The 22,852-nt window shown below is 36.5% G+C and overlaps 7 protein-coding genes across 7 annotated transcripts; 4 read left to right on the top strand and 3 right to left on the bottom strand.

The window, feature by feature from the left end:
- Nucleotides 1-1,349: 1,349 nt before the first annotated feature.
- PHYBLDRAFT_144719 (hypothetical protein) lies at nt 1,350-3,607 on the top strand (the record flags this gene model as incomplete). Its single annotated transcript, XM_018431273.1, has 8 exons — nt 1,350-2,046; nt 2,147-2,280; nt 2,347-2,424; nt 2,498-2,600; nt 2,678-2,793; nt 2,922-3,050; nt 3,148-3,297; nt 3,404-3,607. The coding sequence occupies 8 exons, from the start codon at nt 1,350-1,352 to the stop codon at nt 3,605-3,607; spliced, it is 1,611 nt and encodes a 536-aa protein (XP_018292310.1).
- A 3,788-nt stretch (nt 3,608-7,395) lies between these two features.
- On the top strand, nt 7,396-8,455 carry PHYBLDRAFT_71463 (hypothetical protein; the record flags this gene model as incomplete). The annotated part of the gene is made up of 4 exons (XM_018442474.1): nt 7,396-7,508; nt 7,851-7,924; nt 8,088-8,148; nt 8,392-8,455. 4 exons carry the CDS (start codon nt 7,396-7,398, stop codon nt 8,453-8,455), a joined length of 312 nt encoding a protein of 103 aa, XP_018292309.1.
- A 689-nt stretch (nt 8,456-9,144) lies between these two features.
- On the top strand, nt 9,145-10,465 carry PHYBLDRAFT_111980 (hypothetical protein; the record flags this gene model as incomplete). Its single annotated transcript, XM_018428255.1, has 2 exons — nt 9,145-9,360; nt 9,497-10,465. The coding sequence occupies 2 exons, from the start codon at nt 9,145-9,147 to the stop codon at nt 10,463-10,465; spliced, it is 1,185 nt and encodes a 394-aa protein (XP_018292308.1).
- Nucleotides 10,466-10,630: 165 nt separating this feature from the next.
- Nucleotides 10,631-12,321, bottom strand: PHYBLDRAFT_186754 (hypothetical protein). The gene is made up of 7 exons (XM_018439279.1): nt 12,264-12,321; nt 12,120-12,209; nt 11,804-11,914; nt 11,687-11,723; nt 11,566-11,582; nt 11,320-11,486; nt 10,631-11,244 (listed from the first exon to the last, which is right to left on the bottom strand). The coding sequence occupies exons 1-7, from the start codon at nt 12,310-12,312 to the stop codon at nt 10,705-10,707; spliced, it is 1,011 nt and encodes a 336-aa protein (XP_018292307.1). The 5' UTR covers nt 12,313-12,321; the 3' UTR covers nt 10,631-10,704.
- Nucleotides 12,322-12,375: 54 nt separating this feature from the next.
- Nucleotides 12,376-15,479, bottom strand: PHYBLDRAFT_186753 (glycosyltransferase family 3 protein). The gene is made up of 7 exons (XM_018439278.1): nt 15,311-15,479; nt 14,795-15,180; nt 14,307-14,631; nt 13,904-14,122; nt 13,635-13,821; nt 13,164-13,523; nt 12,376-13,083 (listed from the first exon to the last, which is right to left on the bottom strand). The coding sequence occupies exons 1-7, from the start codon at nt 15,372-15,374 to the stop codon at nt 12,537-12,539; spliced, it is 2,088 nt and encodes a 695-aa protein (XP_018292306.1). The 5' UTR covers nt 15,375-15,479; the 3' UTR covers nt 12,376-12,536.
- A 3,566-nt stretch (nt 15,480-19,045) lies between these two features.
- Nucleotides 19,046-19,456, top strand: PHYBLDRAFT_71467 (hypothetical protein; the record flags this gene model as incomplete). Its single annotated transcript, XM_018442475.1, has 1 exon — nt 19,046-19,456. The coding sequence occupies one exon, from the start codon at nt 19,046-19,048 to the stop codon at nt 19,454-19,456; it is 411 nt and encodes a 136-aa protein (XP_018292305.1).
- A 106-nt stretch (nt 19,457-19,562) lies between these two features.
- PHYBLDRAFT_186752 (CCCH-type zinc finger transcription factor) lies at nt 19,563-22,441 on the bottom strand. Its single transcript, XM_018439277.1, has 9 exons — nt 22,369-22,441; nt 22,158-22,181; nt 21,924-21,972; nt 21,742-21,822; nt 21,499-21,516; nt 21,008-21,358; nt 20,659-20,875; nt 20,008-20,560; nt 19,563-19,925 (listed from the first exon to the last, which is right to left on the bottom strand). The coding sequence occupies exons 1-9, from the start codon at nt 22,411-22,413 to the stop codon at nt 19,905-19,907; spliced, it is 1,359 nt and encodes a 452-aa protein (XP_018292304.1). The 5' UTR covers nt 22,414-22,441; the 3' UTR covers nt 19,563-19,904.
- Nucleotides 22,442-22,852: the final 411 nt, after the last annotated feature.

The following is a 22,852-nucleotide window of genomic DNA, read 5'->3' as shown; positions in this document are numbered from 1 at the left end:
CAAATTGGGGGCGCATATCTGCTCTTGTCTTTAGGACAATAGGTGCACCGACATTATGTGCTTGTAGGCAGATGTTATTAATATCTCCACTTCTTTGTAAATACAGTTCTTTCTCTTTGTGTGCGTGTGCTTATAGACTAGACTAGAGTAGACTTTGAGATTCTATTTTGATAATAGTATCTTTAAAAGAAAAAGAAAACAAACAAACAAAATATTTGCCTCTAGCCTTTCTTTTCTTTCTATTGGTCATTGTGTCCCAATTGTCTTTATCCTTATGGTAGAATCATGTTCTATTATAGCATTGATCTTATTTATAGTAAGGATCTACAAAGCTCATCCTTCTATGTTTACTTATAGTCACGATACCCTTCAACTACTCTTAATATTGTCATTAATAAACCAATTCCACCCCCTATTCTAAGCAACACATCTTATGTTGACAGGCTATTAAAAGAAGAAAGAAACCCAGAATTCATCAATTATCTGTACATCTTTCTGTCCTGAATTTTACTACACAAATTTTACTCACTAATATTCCTATTCTCTATTATAAATATTCTTAGCTATACACAAGTAATAGCTAAAGTAATTAAAATTTGTGTAATAGTTCTTTATTTTATACAAGACAAATAAATAATTCTATGAAAATAGTGTACAAATTTGTCATCTTGTCTATTGCCACTATTCATTTTATTCTTGTGCTGCCATATTTGAATACTGTCATTTCTGTGTAACATACGATTCGCACAATGGCAAACCAAAAATGCCCAATAGACAAAATGGCTTTAGAATTGATCATTAATCATTTTGCTTTTTGCTTTTTTTTTAAAAAAAAATATAAGTTTATGGAAAAAGAGTGTCTTGATATGTAGCTTTAGTCAAAACTTGTATACTTTATTTTCTTCTTCTTCCTTCTTTTCTCTAATGGACCAGGCTTAATCATCTTCCATTTTAACCTTCTTTTATTCATCAATGCACCTGTATCTTGATCCTAATTGTCAAATGCAGGGCAGGCGTGACTGTCATCATTTAAAGCGCTATTCGTGTCTGTGTGTGTATCTGTGTGCATCAGTTTGTGTGGGTTCAAATTGATGTTTGTTTTTTAAAAATCAGGCCTACTCTTTGACAAATAAACCAAACTGTATAATGCATCGATCTAGTACTACAATTCCAATCACAAGCACCTTTCGATCTTGTAAGATGGATTTATAGAATTATTCCAAATCATATCCACACTATTTTGAATTATCTTTTCTTCTTATTTCTTTCTAACTTTATAAATGCGATCCTTTTTTTTTTTGAAAAAAAAAGGCTGGCTTAATGCCTTTCCACAGCGCTCATATGCAATCATGACTCGAGCAAAACACGAAGCAGGTGTTCCTTTGGAACTTATCAAACCCAAAAAAGGGGCACGAACTTCTACGGCCAGACGAGAACAGTTACGATCTCAAAATGTTCCTGAAGGAATCCTTAAGAAAAGCGAAAATACCTGGAAGACTAATGGCTTAGCCGCACACAGCACATATGACGAAAACAAACGTACCAATTGGGATCGAGAAGATAAAATCAACTCATTTAATGACATTGACTTTGTCAACAACCGACATCGTACATCCAACAACAGTAGAACCCACAGTAGTCAAGGCAACAGATACGATGACGATCAGGCAGGATTCCAAAGAGGCAGCTATCGACAAAACTTTAATGATAACGATCACCAGAATAATCGAGACTACTATGGAAGTACCCGGGAAAGAAGATACAACAACAACAACCGTCGAACAGAAAGTTGGGATGATGGCTATGATAGTAGACACGGCTCCGAGAGTCAGGGTAGAAATGAATATTCTCGAAAAGAGAATCCTGACCGAAACGTATACAGGGATCTAGATCTCAAGGCACGCAAAGAGTACAGCACTGTAGAAGAAGGGAGAATAAAAGAGAATAGAACCTCGACTGACAGAATCAAACGAGAGAGAAATACAAAAGAAGCAGGTGGATATATCCCCAGTGTTTTAAATTCGATGAAGACAAGAGAACCAGCAGGTAAAATGAAATGGATTTAAATACACATAGTATATATATATATATGTATGTATGAGGGCAAAAATTACTAACTAGAATTGCATCTTCTTCTTCTTCACAGGCCTTTCTCAACGTCTTATAAAAATTGTCCAAAACGTAACACAACCAGAGAATCCTCACAGTGTAAAGGTTGCAGTTATTGGTGAAGCGAACGCAGGAAAATCGACCCTTATCAACAAAATTGTAGGAGAACAGGTAAACATACATAAAAGTACATACAGTAACCAATGACTGACATATAATTATGAATGGTCTATTTAGGTCACAGTTGTCTCATCCAAAGCACATACCACACGAGAGAGAATCTTGGCAGTCCTCTCTCAAGACAATTACCAAGTCGTATGTTTTGAATTTCATTTTTCTTTCTTTTGAGTGTATTGAAATATCCTGTCGCTTATATTTATATAATTAGGTCTTCTTAGATACACCTGGTATTGTTCCCGATAATAGTGGCATCAAGATGAATAGAACGCTCTTGACATCTGCATGGCGATCTTTGGATGAAGCAGATCATGGTATGAATCTCGACTCTTTCTTTCTTTCTTTCTTTAACGACATATTGAGCACTGACACAAACATTGATTTTCCATAGTTGTCATTTTGGTTGATTCCAGAAAGGCATTGATGCCTGAAGCTAGATTAGCAGAAGAATCTATCATTGCTCAGCTCAAAAAATATTCTATTCCTGCCACTCTTGTATTCAACAAGGTAAAGCTTTTTTTTTAAAGAATATACATATATACAAATTGCAGGATGTTAAATGTTTAAGAAGCGAAAGAAAACAGTGTTAATTTATATTTATATTTAATTTTTTCTTTTTGGCCCTTGTACATTAGATGGATTTGTTGGACAGTGATGACACTATTCTGGAGGAAGTTACGGCACGATACAAAGAAGGCTATTGTCATATCAAGCAAACACTTTATGTTTCTGCACTGAAAGAATCTGGTCTTACCAAACTCAAGGTAAGCCAAAGCTTGGATATTTAGACAGATATCATGATCTCCTCTCCTCGCCTTCTTCTAGAATTGGCTATTAAACTTGTATTCATTTCTTACTTAGGATTCTCTCTTTTCGGTCTCCCAACCAAAAGAGTGGGCTTATCCCAAAGAACTCAAGTCCGAGATGTCTGATCTCAAACGAGTAGAGGAATTGATTCGTGTAGAATTCTTTAAGCGCCTGCACCAATATATTCCTTACATGCTCAAACAGGTAAACAAAACAAAAAGCAACCCCCTATCCACCTCTTTTCAAATTCTCTTTAGTAAAGTAGACCTAACGTTGGGAGGGTTTTTTTTTGTTTGATCTACTTTGATAGGAAAATGTAGGCTGGACAGAGACAGAAAAGGGCATTCGAATCGACCAAACCGTCTACGTGGAGCGTGACAGTCAGCAGAAGATTGTTGTTGGCGCCAAGGGCGCGGTCATTGATCAGGTTGTTCAGGAAGCACGGACTCAAATCAGCTTAGCGCTCAACCGACCTGTTCAATTATATATTCAAGTCAGAACAAAAAAACACTAGACATTGATAAACTAGATTATACATATACATATACATATATATATATATATATATATATATATATATATAAGAAAAGATAAATTAACCATTTTCTCTTTTTCCCTCTCTTTTTTTTTCTCTCTCTCTTTTGCTTCTTCTTTTCCTTTCATTCATCCATTCATTCACTCGTTCATTTCGTCTTTGGTAGTCGTATTCGTGCGGCTATAAAGTCTCCTCGTACTTCTTCAACATCAAGTCAATTTTACTCATCCCTAATACGAATGCTTGTTTGTCGAGTAAACCGTTATTGTAGGGATCACATTCACGCCAAATCTGAGCTAGCTTCGGACTAGGTAAATGACTTCTTTGCCAGAGTAGTTTGGCTGTCTGACCATCCACAAATCCCTCGTCTTGTATCGTGTCAAACAAAGTTTGGTAACGCCAAGCATCCACACTCGTATCTGATGAAAGACTTGTGTTTCTGGCTGGTCGCGAAGGAGGAGGAGGAGGAGCCACTTTCTTCTTCTCTGGCTCGGTATTGTTGTTGCTGTTGCTGTTGTTATTATTATTATTATTACTGTTGCTGCTGTTGCTGCTGCTACTGCTGCTGCTACTGCTACTATTACTGCTACTAGACAACCCAGTTTTTGAAGGTGGAGGTATCGGTTGCTGTGGACGATATCCAGTATTAATTGTTGTAGTTGCAGTTGCAGCTGTAGTTGCATTTGTATTTAGATTTGTAGCTGTAGCTGTAGCTTGTGTTGTTGTTGATGATGATGATGATGGTGGTGGTGGTGGTGCGCCTTTTTTTTCTAGGTCGACCGTTTTTATTGGAGAATCTTTTTCTACGCTGTCCACTGTAGACTTGAGTGAAAGTGGTGCCGGGAATTTCAAATCGGCAGAGTTCCCACCACTGTTGTTATTACTAGTACTACTATTGTCGCAATTATAACTTGGGTTCGTTGCAGATCGAGATCGGTTATTCAAAATCGCAGACGGTTTGATGTTCTTGTCTTCGGCATTAACCGCTTGCCATAATTCCTTGGCTGGTCGAGCCGGTAAGCTAGGTATAGGTCCCAGATTCGGTTTTGGGGCTATAGTAGATCCTTGAAATAGCATTGGCAAATTGGTTGAAGATCCAGAATCTGTAGTCTTTGGAGAAGGATTGAATGCTTTGCTGATTCCAGAACGTGCGGTTGGTTTTATGACAGGCTTATTGACAATTGGCGGAAGTGGAGGTCGATGGGTTTGATTACTTGTGTGTAGCCCACTACTGCCTGGTGTATCAGAAGGCTTGGGTAGGATTGGGGGTGGGTTGGATGTGCTTCTTGCTTTGGGTCGATTAGGCAAGGTTGGTGATTGAGTAATAATGCCAGATACTTGTGCCGGCTTTGGCTTTAAACTTGGAGGCGCGCGGTTACTACTGATATTGTTGTTGTTGTTGTTGTTGTTGTTGTTATGAATATGACTATGACTAAGATTATTGCTATGATTATGATTATTAATATTGTTATTGTTGATGATGTTGTTATTATTGTTGACGATGGGAGTGTTGTTGTTGTCTGGCAAATTATTCTCTTCTTCAATTGTCATAATACTGTCGGATTGTGCAGAGGAAGAGTTTGTTTTAGGCTTGAGCTCTGTCGAGTGCGATGCCTTTGATCGTCTATTTGCCTTTGAAGTTGGTCTAGATGGTAGTTTTGGTGCAGGGTTATTAGATACGGGCAACACAGGGAAGCTAGACAAGGACGATTGCTTTTTATTTATTGTAGAGTCCAGCGACTTTTTTGTACTAAGAGTGGATGTTGGTGGTTTGGTACCAAATAAAACCGGTATCTGCTGTTGTTTGTGACGAAGCTGAGAGGGCCTGACCAATTGATATTCGCCATCCTCCTCGTCTTCGTCGTGCTCAATGTGGTCCTCAGACGGCTTGAGTTGAAGTTTGGGTTGAATTTCATTGGTCACTCCAGGTTTAGAGAACGATCCAGATCTTGTATTAGGAAGCGATTTAGGAGTCATGGTACCTAGTTTCCCTACAGCACCTTCGAATGCCCGTCGTGTATCTTGATCCTTTTGTAACAGAGAAGGTTTTACTGCTTTTGGTATTTCCCGGTTAGTGACTACTGATGTGGACAGAGATCTGGTTCTAGAGGAAATATCGTTCTTCATGAATGGTGTTTTGAAGTTTGGTTTTTCTGCCACTGGTGTTGTTGTTGTTGCTGTTGAAGAAGAAGAAGATGACGATGATGATCCAAAAGAAGTATCAAACGGACGATCTTTTTTAATGACAGGCATATCAGCCTGTGCCGGTTTAGGGCCAACGGCGGGCTTTGGTTTTATGCCCGGAGATTGTAACGCAGAAGAGAGCTGTTCATGTGCAGTGTTGTTTCCATTGAATGGCGACACCAGAGGTCTTGATGATTTGAATGAAGAAGGTCCCATTGCGAATTCGAATGCATCGTAGCTTGAATTTGGCTTGTTTGCAGGCTTAGATAACGGTGGTTTTTGGTTGTCGTTTTCGTCAGGATTCACTAGATTGGTTGAGATTACTGACCAGGTTGAAGACATTATGGAATTTGGTGGAGATACACTTGCGGTCATTGCGTTCTTGCTTGATTCCGAGGAATCTTGGTTTGGTATAAGCCTTGGAAGTGTCGCAGAATTCTCGGTGATGAACTCGACATAGTTGAAAGGAAACAATCCTCTTGTTGAAGTTCCCTGGAGCCTTCCGACATACCAGTCAGGCTCTGTTGATTTTTTTACGTCAACAAGAATATCACCCGTTTTGAACGATATCTCGCCTTCGTCTTCAGCATTGCAGTCGAACAAGGCTTTTGCTTTTAACATGGTTGCCATGTTGCTATTGTTACGTATTTTATTTGTATAAATATATATGTGTGTGTGTGTGTTATGGGTGTATATGTAATTGTGTGTTAGTTGAATATGTGTGAGTTTGAGTTTGAGTGTGTATGTGAGCCTTAAGACGAAAAGAAAGTATAGCTCACGTGAACTCAAGCACCTATCGTTCTAGTACAAGGATGAAAATTGGATGTTCCCTATCATTACGTCATCTTGGTGTTCAAGCTGTTTTTTTTTTGAAGGTCAACTCCTTGGAACACTCGGTCAAAAAATATCTAAAAAATAAAATGGAAAATTAGTTGCGACGTAATGGTCCGGGAGGGATGTAAAGTATAAAGCATATAAAAATGTCAAAAGGTTACCAAACCAGACGCATGTAAAATTGTATAGTGAGGTTCAAGCACAGGCTTGCCTTTTAATTGCTATTAGTAATAGTAGTAGTAGTAAACATTACACTTTTATCAGATATTATCAATACAGCTGGAACCACAATAGTGTGCCACAAACTATGCATTTCGACAACGTTTTTGTTGTTTGAGTTTTCCTTTATTGAAGATCATATAAAATGTATTGATAGAATTGAACTTGATGTTCAAATCTATATTTATATTCATTGTTGTCTGTGCCGGATTTGTAGTCTTACTGGTAAGAAGTACCAGACAACAAAATAGCACAACATTAATTGAACAGAATTTCTAAATATGTACATAGAGCATATTCAATGCTGAAAATAAAGCAAAGTAAACTTCATTATCAATTGCCTTTCTTTTTTCTCTCTTTCTTTTTAGGGTATTATTGACGTCTCTTTTCCATAGTATCCCATAACTTTATTAAGCGAGAATACTGTTCAAATTGATTATGACAAAAGTTAATAATAGCTTGGCTACATAGGTGACAGGCCTGTTGTATTAAGAACAATATAAAACATTAACCAGTTCCATGAAAACAAGATGGTTTCAATAGTGGCAGGTTACGCAAGGCCGGAAGAAGAACTTCAAGTAGACAAAGATTGTGAATCGATTGTTAATAATCGATTAGCTAAAAGTGGTATCCATACTTTCATGTAAAGAGAAGAGAAATAAAAACAAATATTTATGAATATTCATCTGCTCTATTTTCACAGAGAAAGATATGCAAAGGGACCCAACAAGAAGATCAAGTCAAGGTGTAATATAAAATAAACCAAATACTCTACATAGGAAAATTTCTTATTTTAGCCATTTTATATATATATATGTATATACACTTTGGACATTTAGGCCAATTAAACTCATACACCTGTTTGTGTGCGTATATAGGGAAAAAGAACTATTCTGTGGATCTAATTGGATAATGTTTGTGAAAATATATTTACTGGTGTATGAAAAAAAAATGAACAGTTTGTGAATTAATGAAAACACAATAGAGTGACAAGTTTGTCCACATTTCAAACACCAAAGCTTTCAATTATGTACAGATCAATTGAAGACATGTTACCCTGTAGGTACACAAGATAAAACTGAAACGAGAGAGAGAGAGAGATTTCCAAGCAACGAATTGGCTACACGTACTCGACCATATTACATGCCATCCATAATTTGTGAATATAAAAAATTAGGATGACTGATTGAAATTTGTAAAACATGGAATTCTACTTCATTAGCAGGCAGTGCTAGCTTGCCCAGAAAGCTAGAAGAAGAAGAAACCTGTTTGGTTATTAGAATGTAAGCTAAAAAAAAAAAAAAAAAAACTTGACCAACCGATATTGGCTGATATCTTCTTTATTAAAAGAAAGCAAAACAAGTACATTTATTAGTTCTTTGTCTTCTTCTCCTCTTCAAAAGCCCTGCAAAAGAAAGCATTTCATTTGTTTCAATTCGACTTTGCCAACACAAATCAAAAAGGAACTTTAGCTTTAATATGTTTTAGAATCGGGTTCTTCTTGTTTACTCAGTATATACTGATAGTTCATTGGACTTGTTTAGTAATCCTCAACCATGGCAAAGATTCAGCTTTAAAACGTACATGTAAAAATAAAATCCAGAAAGTGTATATTTTGTATTGTAAATTGTGTGTAATGTATGGCTTGTGTAATGTACCTCCATTAATTAACCCAGAAATGGGTCTATGGTTGTGCAATAATAAAGAAACCTTTCAATCGTTTTCTTCTTTTTCTTCTTCTTTGTGTATAAATTGCCTTGGTTTGTATTATAAAATCTGTATTCGGTGCTGGGCGGTTAAGTTTAAAAATCACTTTTAATTCTCCACCCCAAAAAAAAAGATTAGAGAGAATGGAATTGTTTTGTCAGCAAAACTCATCAAACTATATACCAAGTCATATTCACCCAAACCAACAAGTTACTTTTTGTGTCTTACTATCTTGTGCCCTTACCTTACAAGCCCCTAAATTATTTTATATTTTATTTTTTATATATACGTTTCTTTGGTCGATATGACTCACTTCGGTTTATAAAATCGTATTTTTAATTTTTTTTTTTTTTTTTTTTCATTCTCTGCACGGTTCCCTCCCCTGGCCCTTTGAAATGGGATGAATGCTTATTATAGAAGTGGGAAAAGTAAGCAGTCCCTTATATTTTTTTTTTCAAATTTACCATAAAAAAATTTTTTTTTACAGAGTGGAAGCCTTCATCTTGCCTTTTAAAATTTTTTTCTTACAGAGTGGAACCTCTTTTAGTAATATGATGTCCATTAGAGGAAGAATGATCGCTCCCCTGCTTGCCCGCCGTTCTCTTTCAAGCACAGTCGTTTCAAGACTCTACATCCAGAATAACCTTAGCAATGACCAAACCCACCCAAAGCTGGAGGTTGATGGTGCAAGAAAGGTTGCAGACTTCAGAAGTGACACAGTAACTGCCCCCACTGATGAAATGTTTGAAGTCATGAAGAAGGCCTCCAGAGGAGATGATGTTTTCCAGGTAAGAATTTTTTATTTTATTTTTTGGATAGCTGAAATTAAGAATCATAATCACACAAAAGAAAAGAAAATTAAACCTTGTATCCCCCCCCTTCCTTTTTTTCCTATTTTTTGATGTATTTCAAAAAATACTTTAGGAAGACAACAGTGTCCGTGACCTTGAAGCCTACATGGCCGAAACAACTGGCCACCAAGATGCCCTTTTTTGCTCCAGTGGTACTCTGACAAACCAGCTCGGTCTCTGCACTCATCTCACCACCCCTCCCCACTCGGTTGTCTGTGACTCCCGTTCGCATGTCTACCTCTGGGAAGCCGGAGGTATCTCCTTCCACTCTCGTGCCTCAGTCAGCCCAGTGATTGCCCGCAACGGCATCCATGTCACTGCCGAGGAAATCGAGGGAAACCTCATCGAGGCCGATCTCCACACTGCTCCTACCCGGGTTGTCTCGCTCGAAAACACCCTCAGTGGTCTTATCTTCCCCATTGAAGAAATCCGTGCCATTTCTGAAATGTCCCGCGGTCGTGGCCTGGCTATGCATCTTGACGGTGCTCGTCTCTGGAATGCTTCTCAAGAAACCGGAATTCCGCTGAGCGAGTATGGCAAATGCTTCGACTCCATGTCTCTCTGTCTCTCCAAGGGTGTTGGCGCCCCAATTGGCTCCATTCTGGTCGGTAACCGCGAGTTCATCAACCGTGCCCGTCACCTTCGCAAGCTGTTTGGTGGTGGATGGCGCCAGGCCGGTTTTATGGCCGCAACTGCCCAGTACTGCATCGACAACATCGTGCCCACCATGCCAGCCACCCACAAACTGGCCAAGTACATGTCCGAGTCCCTTGTCTCGCTTGGAATCTCGCTCCAGGTCCCCGTGCACACCAACATGGTTCTCATCGACACTGCTCCGGTCGGCATCACTATCCAGGACCTTATGCCCTCCCTCTTGGCCAAGAACATCAAGATTGGCGGAATGGGTACCAAGTCCCGTCTTGTGCTCCACCACCAGATTAACAAGGAAGATGTCGACGAGTTTGTCCAGGTTGTCAAGGATGTCGTAGCAAGCCGGCAGGAAGTAGCAGCACCTCAGCAAGTAGCAGCCCAGGCCTGTTAAAATTTGTTTCCAACCAGCATTCTTTTTTCTTTAATCTTTTATTACTATTAACATTCCAGCATCCATTATATTCCACTCATCTCTCTTTAATCCTTATCACACATCCCAAAAAACCCAGTTTTTTTTTTTACCTCTTCCTTCCTCTTATTATTGTTAGTATTCTTTATACGCTCTACTTTATTTTATTTGATTTGATTTTTAATAATAAAAATAATAAAAATACAGTATAAAATAAATGTTTAATGCTGATGCTTGTGAGCAGCAGTCAATGTGACAGTGCCATTTTTTGCCAGACCGTCTTTAATCTTCGCCTGATACATTCTCAGGTCCTGGCCCATGACGGTCAACTTGATCTGAACAGCCTGGGTTTCTTCACGGGTATCTGCATGTGTGACGGGTGTGAGAGTGTGTCTTCCAAAGGCATGGTTGAGAATCGAGAGTCCGGTGTCGAGTCTGACGAACCCCTTGATACGATAGATGTCTTCTTTTGGCATGGTGGCCAAGAATCTCTCGAGCTCTTTCTCGGTCAAGGGTTCTTTAGATTGTTCGGTGGTCTCGATAACCTGGAGTAGATCGACTTCATTGGCGTGGTGGTCGGGATTGAACACCAGTGGTACCAGTGATCCGCCAGTTGAGTCGTGGTTGAGTTGGAATAGAGAAGTGTCAAGACCAAACACAAGATCAGGCGATATTCCATCAGCACTACAGCGCACCTTTGGCGTGTCTGTGTTGAGTTCATTGACATGGTCAATAACATCGTCCAAATCACGCTCAGAGACCTTTTGAATAATTTATATAATAAGGTGAGCAAAACAGAAAAAAAAAGTGTTGATTTGTATATGGCCTTGTCTTACCAGCTCATGCTTATTCAAGAGAATCACATCTGTGTATTGGGCTTGTAACTTGGCCGTGTAACTATTGTCTTCATAGCCCCGGAAGTTCACACAGTCAATGACAGTGATAATTGAATCCAAAACAAATCCCTCTGATGCTAATTCACGAATCTGCCATGCAATTGGAGCTAGATATCTAATGCATTAATATTTGTATATATGGGACACCAAATGGAAATCATTTGTCTTGCTGTGTAGAGTACTTGCCAGGGAATGCAGAGCCACTGTACAAGATTTATTAAATAAATCAAAAAAATACATTGTGTTAAGCTATCATCACCATCATCACCATCGTCATAATTGATTATTTAGTTGGTCTGCAACAAACCTTGTCTCGACAATAATGCGGTCAGGATTGTATTTCTCTATGTCAATATATAAATATTCCAAACACTCGGTCTTACCGAAATATTATGTCATCCTTTTTTTTTTCTTTTTTTTTTACCTTTCAATTCCTGAAGTGCGCGTTTCATCTGTCCAACCAATACACAGCATAGACAACCGTTCATCATTTCTTGTACACCAATATTGGATTCTTTAGCCAGCTGACTGTCGACTAGAGCACAAAACAAAACAAAACAAAACAAAACAAAACAAAACAAAAGAAGTAGAGTATTAATATATGTTTGGTTTCGATTGCTCAAAGCTATTGGTAATCTCGGCTTTTTCTTGTTTCATATATTTCTCTTTTCGGTTTGTGTTCGTTTGTTCGTTCGTTCGTTCGTTTGTCCGTTTGTTTATGTGTTTTTGTGGTTTGTTACCTGCAATGTCTCCAAACTCATTCTTCAATAGACATGTCTTGTAACCCGAAGGAAGTTTCCTAATAAGCGAGAGAATGGCGGTGGTTTTTCCTGTAGTTAAATGGGGAGTCAATTGGAATGTCTTTTAGATAATGTACACATTACCACTTCCTAGGAAACCAGTAAATACAGTGACAGGAATGGGTTTGGTCATTGCAATTCCAATATTGTGCTTGTGTAAAAGAAAAAATAAAAAGACACCCAACAATTTTGTTTTGTTCTTTACTTGATGCTTATATTATACTATATTATATTATATTTTGTATTATATAAATTGTATATATATACAAGCACAGATACAGCCATATTTTAATGCAAGTGAAAAAAAGAAAAAAAAATGAGAAAGAATATATATTTTTATTTATTTACTTTTATTTTTTAATAAGGATTCTTTTGTTTCTTGTCACCGATAGACAGCTTATTCAATGTCTTGATGTCACCTTCTCGCAACAGTTCATCTTCTCGGGTCTTGTCATTCTGATGGCTCATGGCCGGGTACTCCTTTTTGGATCGCAGCTGGTACGAAGGGATATCTTCCTCTGCGTCCTCATCTACATTAAAGCTGTCCAGGTTGCGGACGCGTGGACTTGCAGGTGCCGAAAGCGGTTTTGGAATCTTCCGGAACACCTCTTCGTCCTCTTCTTCATCGACGAACGAGTCCGGATATGCCCGTCTAAGGGCCAGTTGGCGTGCCTTGATGTACTCAAGGCCCATGCGTTTCCAGTCCAGCAGATCAGACAGACGTTCGGTACGGTTACGCTGGTTGATACGCTGGCGGCGAGTCTTTTGGCAGAATCGGAACATTTGCTCACACAGCTGCTGGATTGATTCCTCTACTGACTTCATCCGACGATCGACAATGTAAATACCATAGTCTTCACAGTTTTCGATATTCTCATCCATGAAACAACCAAAGCCAGACAAGCTATTTTATTATCATTGTTATTATTGAAATAAATTATAAATTAGTTTAAACTTTTTTTTTTAAAAAATAAAAGGACTTACTTTGTTGTGATGGAGGGTACACCCATTACAGTGCACTCTGCTGGAGTATAACCCCAAGGCTCATAGTATGAAGGAAAGACGCCAAGATGGCATCCACGGACAAAGTCTTCGTAGTCAAGACCAAGCAAAGGATTGTTTGCATTGAGGAACTCAGGGTGGAAAATGATCTTGACCCGATCTTCCGGTTTGTTGTACAGTTGCAGGCGACGGAGTTGGTTAATAACAGGGTCATTCCCATCGTCCACAATGTTGTGTGACACAATTGGAGGAAGACTAGTGCGCTTGAGGGCAAACACGCGTCGCTTTAATAGCACACGATCTTCTTCTGATAGATAGTCTTCGGCCGAGAGTTCTTCTCCTCTAAAGAAATGTATATAGATATAGATAAAAAAAATATTAAGGACAAAGAAGCAAAAGAGTATATAAGGATAATAGTGAGTGGTGTTTACAAGTATTTGTTATCATCATTACCTTAGTGCCTTTTCAAAGATACGTCTTCCAATGCGTCCCTGAATCTCATTTACAGTCTCACGCAATTGTTTTGTGACTGCCTGACCCTTGAGTGCTTCCACATTGAAACTGTGTGTTTCAGCTGGCATTACCATAAACGCAACAACAGTCGTATTTGACTTTGCAGCCTTGAGACGATCATTGAGACCTAGGATATATATAAAACAGAGTTGGAGCTTTTTTATAAACAAGGGCACCTCTAATTAACATATACTATACATTATACTTACGTCCCAATGATTCTGCAAACATATCGACACCTTTATTTCGGTACTCGTATCGACCGGCAGTAAAGAAATAGACTGTATTTTCAAGATCGAAATCGTAATGGCCATAAAAGTGACCCCGGACAAAGTCATTGATCTTTTCCTTGTTGAGGGCATGTTTGTTTTGGAATTCATGAACAGCCTGGAACTTGACTACATTGAGACCGTTGGGCAACACACCGTCTAAATATATATATATTTCAACAAAATAAATAAATAAATAAATAAATCGATACCCCATAATTAAAAAGAAAGGTAAATTTCTACACTTTTATTTTATATTTTTATATTGAACCCCAACAATACAAATACAGCTACAGCTACAGCTACAGCTACAAATAAAGCTATTCAGAAATATTGCTCTTACCCGGTTTACGCTTCAGGAGATGTTCACTTTCATAGGCTGTGATGTGACTGACGGTAGTAAAGACATCTGAGCAGTGGGCAGCTGCACGTTCGATACAGTATCTGTGATAAATGCCTCTCTTGCCTGCTTCTTGATCAACATCAAATCCACGCAGGTTGTTGTAGAAATCCACAGACCCAGCACATAGATAGCGACCAAGCAGAGTGGCGTGAGTAGTGAAGATTGTAGTAACATCAACGCGTCTCTTCTTGAGCAATGGGATAGATACGCCTGCTAACCACTCGTGGAAATGAGCAATAATGGCTGGATCGGAAGGTTGATTGTACTACCCCACAATAATTCTCACAAGTCAGCTTTTTGGATTTTTTTTTGGGAACAAAGAAGCACAGGCCGCACAAGATTTCTTTTTCTTTTTCTTTTGTTTCTTAAAGCGATAGTGACAATTGATACTCTTTATATTATAAATTTTATATAGTATTTGTTTTTACCTTTGCAGCCAATTCACCGAGAAACCAGGTAACAAGATATCCAAACAGAATGGCCTCGTTTGTTTCGGTGTCATTAGGGGGACTCGGAATACCTGCCGATCTCCAGAGATCACCCTTCCACTCGTCCATCTTGTGCTGGACACTACCGGTGTCAAATAAGAGCACATAAGGAGATCCCTCCACAAGCCAACGCCCGAAAAGGTATTTGACATTGTGAGCAGCCATGGCTTCCAGAGTCTCCCGTATCTTCCCGTTTGGTGGCTCGAGAGCCTCGACTTCCATTGGGGCAGTCTTGTAAGACAGAGGGCCTATTAAGCAGTATCTGTCTCCAAACTCATGGACAGTAACCGGAACCTTTGTCTTGATTACGGTATAGATACCACCGACTAAAAGAATGCATACCAACATACATACATACATACATAGGTAGGTAGGTATGGTTAATTGTTTTCTGTTTGTTTGTTTGAAACACACAGATTGATATCTAGATACCCAATTGTTAAGATCTCTCTGTACCTTTGTTGGCAACTTCCCATGCAATTTCAAACAACAAAGGGTTATAGACATCTCTTTCAGGCATGATTATGTCAGCTTTGTCCTGGGGATGTAGAATTTAAGATCGGGTAAGGAATAGAGACAGATGGACAGAAGAGAAAGAAGAGAAAGAAGCAAAAGCACAAAAATCAAATCAAATAAAATAAAATAAAACAAAACAAATGTGTGAGTTTTTGTTCTTGTATTTTTTTTTTAAAAAAAAAAGGAAATGCTGTTTGGATAGACGTCATGACCAGAACCATTCTATTAAACCAGAAAAAGACTATGAAAACCATATATATATATATATAATAAAATATAATAAAAGGTGCGTGAGAGAGAAGAGAGAAAAAGTAAGGGTGTGTTTTGTGTCGTCTTTGTTGCTTATCCATCTTAATCACCAACAAAAAAGAAAAAAAAGGGGGGATATATCTTTTGTTTGGTGTGTGTTACTATGGTTACTATATATATATATATATATTATCTTGAGTATCATATAGAAATACTGTACCACTGATTAAACCAAACTCATATATACAGTACAATATAGTACAATGCAATACCTTACTTTATAGCATAATATATATATAGATAAATAAATAATCGAAAGAAATGTGCACAAATAATTTAATAATGAAATCCAAAACATTCAACAAAAAAAATCAAACTTGCTGGATAAACTGGTAAGATTTATACTTGTTGGTTCCCAGTAATAAAAAGAACTATTAAAGAATTACTCTGAATCCTAACCACAAACCAAAATTACATAGTTACATAGAGTTACACAGAATTACATGCAATTACATATAATTCTCATCAAATCTTGTTAGATTTGGCATGATAGCCATGAGATCGACCATGATAAACCATAGCTTATTGTTCCCACAAAAAAAACAACAACAGAAAATAGAGAAAAGCTTATGTGGTTTAATATTTTGTACTTATCTTTTCTTACAGTGCTTCTACCAACTAATATCACAGCCAATCAAAATCAATTTCATATATTTAGAAAAAAGAAAAATGTCAGAAATCAGATCGTGCTTCATGGCACTCAAAAGAAAATATAAATATAAATAGAGATCGAGTATTTCTTTTTCTTTTTCTTTTTTCAATGCTTTACAATTCCAACATGAGTAAAAGATTTCCATATGGAAATGAGCATAGGAATGCTATTGATGATAAGGGTAATCCTTGGTTTATGGACTACATTGTTGAAACTATTGCTACTCATACAGAGTACTTGGGAAATCGAGTCTCCAATGTTGTCAGAAAAGCCAAAACAAAAACACACGCATTATACAGTTTAGGATAATGTTGGGCTTTTAAACCTAACAGGTGAATAACAACAAAAGTACCTCGGAAATGTCCTAAAGCTTACCTGTAATAGCCCTTGTCATGAATAAGCGAAAAAAAAGGAGATGAGTGCGCGTTTAAAAACACTGTTTTAAAAAGCTTGAATCTCATATCGTATTTTTTTGCCAGCATAGATTCACTCTATCTGGTCCCTAAGGATCCATTCTTATTATAATAGCTAATACCAGTCAGGATAAAAGTAGGTGAATGTATGCTGTATAACTGGCTATTGGTATATTGCATATGCGGTTAATTATTATCTCTTTATTGGCAAGTTTGCCCTGAAGGGTTAGAGAAAGAGACCGATCTGGACAAGTGGTCAGAATTAATTATTCCGGTTAGATAGAAATGTCGTACCCCACTAGAAAACCTCGTTCCCTTAAGATTGTTGGTCAGAAAATAAAGTAAAAAAAAAAAAAAAAGGACAATATTTTTTTTTTGGAATATTCTAAATGTGGTACTCGTTTAATACATTGGCTTTACAGCCCACTTCCTTTTCTTTCTCTCTTTCTTTGTTCTTGTTCTTGTCTATTAGCTGTATAGATGTATAGATGTATTCTGCAGACAAATGCTTGCATCAGATAACTAGAGTACAAGTAAGCAAACGAACTTGTACAAATTACCACGTGCAATTCATATGAAATATTAATAGAAAAAAAAGAAAAAGCATATAATCAATCAATCAGTTAATCGGTCAAATTACATATATGTATAAAGTATTATCAATTCCTCAAATAAGTTGTAATATAGCACCTTGGATTTGCCTAGATATCAACAGAAATACATAAAAAATCAATATTTTTTATTTTTATTTTTTATGTAAGATAAGATAAAGTGTATCTATTTGAAAATTGTTTATATATAAATGTATATTGGTTTGAAGGGGTTGTTGTACATGTACACTCTAAAATCACACCACTTTAATAATAATAATAATTTTTTTTTTTTTAGAATTATGACATAATCATAAATGAGAATTTGTATATACATTTTGCTCGATATTTGTAATTCTATAACTCTTTCTTTTTATTTATATTTATTTATTTGTGCTTCGAGAATTACAGTAGCATTTACACAAAGTTTTACCCTAACCTTGGAAATTACGATCAATATATGTATATATATATATATATATATATATATATATATATTTGGAAATTCATGTCACCTGTAATATCTATAGAGTTTAAATGCAATATAATGCAACCCAAAATAATAATAGTAATAATATAACTTATTAAGAGCAATTCATTATATGTATATGTATATGCAGCAGCAGCAGCAGTAGTAGTAGCGGTAGTGATGAAAGAGAGAAAGAGAGAGGTGAAAATAGCTTGAAAAAATACAAGCCCATACAGACACGCCTTTGTAATAAAACCTATGGATATTAGTCTATACAGATAAATATAAATATGATTTAAAAATTAATTTAATTTACTTTGGATAGACCAGATAATTTATTTGAAGTTAGAGCAAGAGATTACAAAGCACCATAATTTTTTGTACACATTACCTTTTTTTACTCTACTATTATTTGTGGCTAATCCAACATACATAATATTGACGCTGGATGAGAGCCTAATATCCAAACAAACAAATCAAGTCAAGTCAGCCATTACAATTATGCACAATATTCTGCAAGCTCAAATGACTGACATATCCGAGTGGCTTTTACACACTTAACACGTCAGCGTATCTCCTCTACAAACACCTACTCGCATCTGCGCGATTATTGTGCATAAACCGAAACAGTGTATACGTAAACCATCACATAGCCACATAGCCACATATACCCATATAATATTTATTTATTTATTTATTTATTTATTTAGGCTGGAGAGAATTGTTCTTTAACTAGTGTTGTTGTGGATAATGATCGAATATATAATATTAAGCACGTCAAATAAATAAATAAAAGAAAGAAGAAGGATATAAAGATATACGCTTGACTCAACTAATGTTATTGATCTTGTTGCTTTGAGGATTTGTGGCCATAGATAAGAGCAGTGATATTAATAATAATAATAATAATAATAATAATAGTAATAGTAATGGTAGTAATGCTTTGTTTCTTTTATTTGTTATATATTGTATTTTTTTTGTGTGTGTGTGTAAATATGCACGCCCAATGTCTTGGCCATGTCAAACCTCTGTCTTGGCAGTTTGTTTAAACCAATGAATATCAAGACAGGCCTCTTAACCCAAAATACTAAGGCATAACTCGATGGATAAATATTAAGTAAATGACCAAAAACCAAAAAACCAAAAAACATATAAATTACTCTGCCATTTTGTACCAGAATCAAATCCATCAAAAAACCAAAAAAGAATCACATTCCTCCATACTTCCTTATTCTCTCTATCATGAAAGCCTTTATTTTCTTTGCTTTACTTGTCGCCACCAGCATTGGTTCCATTATGGCTGCTCCTTCATCAGACAAGGTTGATGATCCAACAAAGGACCTTCCAAAGATCGATTGTATCCAAGTCACATATCCTACAAATGGCGTTGTCTGGACCACCGGAACAGTCTACAATATCACCTGGAATGTCCTTTTTGATTGTGTCTATCCAAAGTCGGTATACCTTGGAAAAGATGTCAACAACCAGTTTGAATTCGATTATCTGGTCAACAGCAACCTCAACATCACTGCCGGACTGGCCTACATCACTCTTCCTGATGACATTGAAAAGGTCTTTCATGCAATAGTCATCGGCACAACTGAGTATGGCCGTGTAAGAATCAATTCGAAAATCGGGATTCTTGTAGTGTAGACATCATTCTTTTACTTCTTCTTAACATGTAACGATATTTACCAATAAATAAATAAATAAATACAGATATCAAATCTCTTGTAACTTTTACAAAAATGCTTCTTTTCTTCTATGCAATATGAATGGTTTATTGGTTTGGATTATTGTGTACGAGTTCTTTTTTGTAGCTTGAGATCATAATAATATAAATAAATACGTATAGATATCTATATAAGTTTACATATACACCATTTCCTGCAGGTTATGTAGCGTCAACATGTCTGATTTTGTATATTTGTATTATAGATTTTCGGATTTTTCGACATTGTTTTCAGGAAATAGTGTATATAAATATCTAAAGATGTATATATATATATATATATCTAATTTGGTTTTAAATAGTATTTCTCCTCTTCCTTTTTCCGCTTCCTTTTTCTTATCCAGTTTTGTTTTCTTTAGCTCTTCTTCTTTATTCGTCAGTTACTACATCCTTATCAATAAAGTAGGTTAATATTAGTCAAACAGCTAAAATAGTAATAATTGTATGCATATCTATTTAACAATTGACTCACCTTAATGTCTATATCCTCGGTAACTCGAGATTTAATCAGATCTGCACTCTCACCAAGCACAATACGTTCAGAAACCTCCGAGACAGAAAATTGTCGTTGATTTGTTGGAGTGTCATTACTGCTGTTGTTGGTTCGAAGGGTCATATTGGCGTGGATAGGTTTGATAGGTGTTTTGATGGTGTGTTTGTAGAAGCACTTTGGCCGTGTGCAGATGCCATCGTATTTACAGATTATCTCTGCAGTAGAGTCGCTAGGATGTGTGAAGTGGCAATCGGGTCTTTTACATTCTGCACCATTGTTGCAAGGTATTGGGATTCTTTGGCTTGGGGTTACTGGAACAGGAGTTGCAGGATGCACAAATGGACAGACAGGGTTTGTGCAGTAAGGATAGAATCGACATGGTATGGCCATCTTTACGCTAGCCATGTGCTGTTGCTGCTGCTGTTGCTGTTGCTGCTGCTGTTGTAATAATGGAAGTGCTGGTGGTTTTTGTTGTGTTTCTGGGTGAATAAACATACATTCGTTGGCAGGTTTAGGACAACGAGGGAAATCTCTAAATAACGAAAAAATAAAAATAAAAATTAAATTAAATTAAATTAAGCTGATTATTGTATATGGATATGCATATTTTAAGCCAGGTGGTTTACTTACGGGCAAATGGTCTTTGGATGAAAGTAGGTACATTGTTCCCCTTGTCTGCAGGATGGCCAGTATTTGCATCGTTCTTTTGGACGATCATTGATAGTAATATGTTCCTCCATATCCATATCCTCATCAAAATCGTTTTGTATACGGCTCGAACGCTGAATCCGAGAACTTCCCAGGCGATCAAATACGGAGCCATTGGTAGATGCTGTCTCCAAGGCAGCTTCAAAAAGAAAAAAAAAAGAAAAAAAGAAAGACAAAATTGACAGAATAATGTCAGCTTATATTCATCCCATTCCATTCCTTTCTTTTATATACATATATATATATATATATATATATATATATTTCTTACATGTTGATGGGGATTCACGTCGTTGAGGTCCTCCTAAACGTGAAAATACATTTGTGCTTTCATTTTCTGATGTTCTTCGCTGACGACGTTGGCGAATTGGAGAGCGCGAGCGGGACCGTTCTAATGGACGGCGAGAAGAAACTGGCAACGCTCTACTGGGTGATTCGGAATTATTGTTTCGTGTAGAGCTAACGCTGCTGATGGCCTGAGCAAAAATTCTGTTCTGTCTCTCTACTTTTATGGTCTTTGGTTCAACCTCCATAGCTTGTGCTTCCGGTTGTGCTTCCGGTTCCGGTTTTACATTTTCAAGTTCTCCAACTCTGTTAAAGATCCATTCCGTCAAGTAGGTGTCTAGATTAGAGTATATGACGATGTAATGATTCAATTCATGGTAATAATATTCATTTATTTTTTGAAGAAGAATAAAGTGAGATTTAATTAGACATCTTGTTAATTGATCAGATTCACCAAACAAGATTCACAAAACTTACCGTAATCAGACCCAACCACTACATTGTACACATGTTTACAAACACACAAATTGAGAGAGAAATAGTGATCAGAAAAGAAGGTACAGCGATGAAGAAGAAGAAAAAAGGTGACGACAAAAAAGGAGGCGATGAGAAAGAAGAGAAACGAAACAAGAATACATTAGTTACGTGATCAAGTAGTGTAGATCCTTAAACTCCAATTCTACAAATCTTTCTATATAAATGTTTAATACAATATCTTACAGTTCTGTAATTCTGAATTCAATTCGCTTGGTTGTTTGCCGAGTTTGAGTAATTCGATGATAAAATCAGACAAGGTGACGTCTATACAAAGCAAAGCAAGAAAGAAAACAATGATAGAAATATCCGTTTAGTAATAAGAAATGTTAATGGATTCCTTTCTTTGTTTTTGTTTTTCACCCTACCCGCAGCATCCACGTAATCATAGGCTATACATTTCGTTTGGATCTCCTCCTAATGAAGTAAAAACAACAACAACAACAAAATGGTGATCGTGGGTTAGTTGCGGTTGTTCAGTGTTTTAATAAAGCATAAAAGAAAGAAACAAAGGTCATAAAGTCTTTCTTGTATTTTTTTATAACAAAGTAAAAAGGTAGTGTATGGTGCTTAGTGCTTTTTGCGTTTGTTTTTTTTTAAACCTTTAAAGTGTTCCAATCCTGGGGCTGCATAGTTGATGATCAATGTAAGTAAAAAGGTAATAATCTTTTTATTTTATTTTTTTGTCTTTAGAAGTTTCTCTCTCTTTCTTTTTATATATATATATATATATATATCGGGCCAAAATTTTAATTCTAAAAAAAAAAATAGAAAATAAAAAAAAAATAAAAAATAAAAAATAGAAAATCTTACTGTGCGCGTAACCTTTTGCCCACCCACAAGAGGGAAACGTCTCATTAATTTTTTTTTCTTGCTGGAACGAGTTTGAATAGTGACAGTTTGGTATAATAAGGTTGGTCAATCGTAAAAGTTCAAAAAATTAAAATACTCCAATAAAAGAGGGTATTCAATTGGATTATACTAATTTGTGGAAGTCCGACATAATATTATTGGACAAATACTTGTTTAACGACACAAAAAAAATATATACAGGTTTTTCGGACCCAAATGAGCTTTTTTTTTTGGCAAACTTTCGGCTTTTGGTGAAAATTAAATGAGCAAAGTTCAAGTATCGAAATGGTGATATATTGACACTTACATGAAAATAAAAATTATGAGATATTTATGATTGTTTTATTATATCTTTATTTAAAATCAGCAAAAATTTGATAGCAATAAATTAAATTTAAGCACTCTAGTGTATATAGTCGATCTCTACGAGTGAGGACAGCCAAAG

This window comes from Phycomyces blakesleeanus, assembly GCF_001638985.1.
Source record: "Phycomyces blakesleeanus NRRL 1555(-) unplaced genomic scaffold PHYBLscaffold_9, whole genome shotgun sequence".
Taxonomy (NCBI): domain Eukaryota; kingdom Fungi; phylum Mucoromycota; class Mucoromycetes; order Mucorales; family Phycomycetaceae; genus Phycomyces; species Phycomyces blakesleeanus.
Note: the sequence above shows the minus strand (reverse complement) of the source record. Positions and strands in the feature narration are given on the sequence as shown.

Bases quoted from the DNA above. Each gene is read 5' to 3' on its own strand.
- PHYBLDRAFT_186754 (XM_018439279.1), bottom strand. From the start codon at position 12,312: ATGACCAAACCCATTCCTGTCACTGTATTTACTGGTTTCCTAGGAAGT. The intron at 11,915-12,119 runs GTAACAAACCAC...TTTGTGCTCTAG, and splicing joins TGAGTTTGGAGACATTGCAG to TCGACAGTCAGCTGGCTAAA. The intron at 11,724-11,803 runs GTAAAAAAAAAA...ATATTGACATAG, and splicing joins CGCACTTCAGGAATTGAAAG to AGAAATACAATCCTGACCGC.
- PHYBLDRAFT_186753 (XM_018439278.1), bottom strand. From the start codon at position 15,374: ATGCCTGAAAGAGATGTCTATAACCCTTTGTTGTTTGAAATTGCATGG. The intron at 14,123-14,306 runs GTAAGAGCAATA...ATATATATTTAG, and splicing joins TCTCCTGAAGCGTAAACCGG to ACGGTGTGTTGCCCAACGGT. The intron at 13,524-13,634 runs GTAATGATGATA...ACATTTCTTTAG, and splicing joins ATCTTTGAAAAGGCACTAAG to AGGAGAAGAACTCTCGGCCG.
- PHYBLDRAFT_186752 (XM_018439277.1), bottom strand. From the start codon at position 22,413: ATGAGACGTTTCCCTCTTGTGGGTGGGCAAAAGGTTACGCGCACA. The intron at 21,823-21,923 runs GTAGGGTGAAAA...TGCTTTGTATAG, and splicing joins TGATTACGTGGATGCTGCGG to ACGTCACCTTGTCTGATTTT. The intron at 20,876-21,007 runs GTAAGAAATATA...TTCTTTTTGAAG, and splicing joins ACGTGAATCCCCATCAACAT to CTGCCTTGGAGACAGCATCT.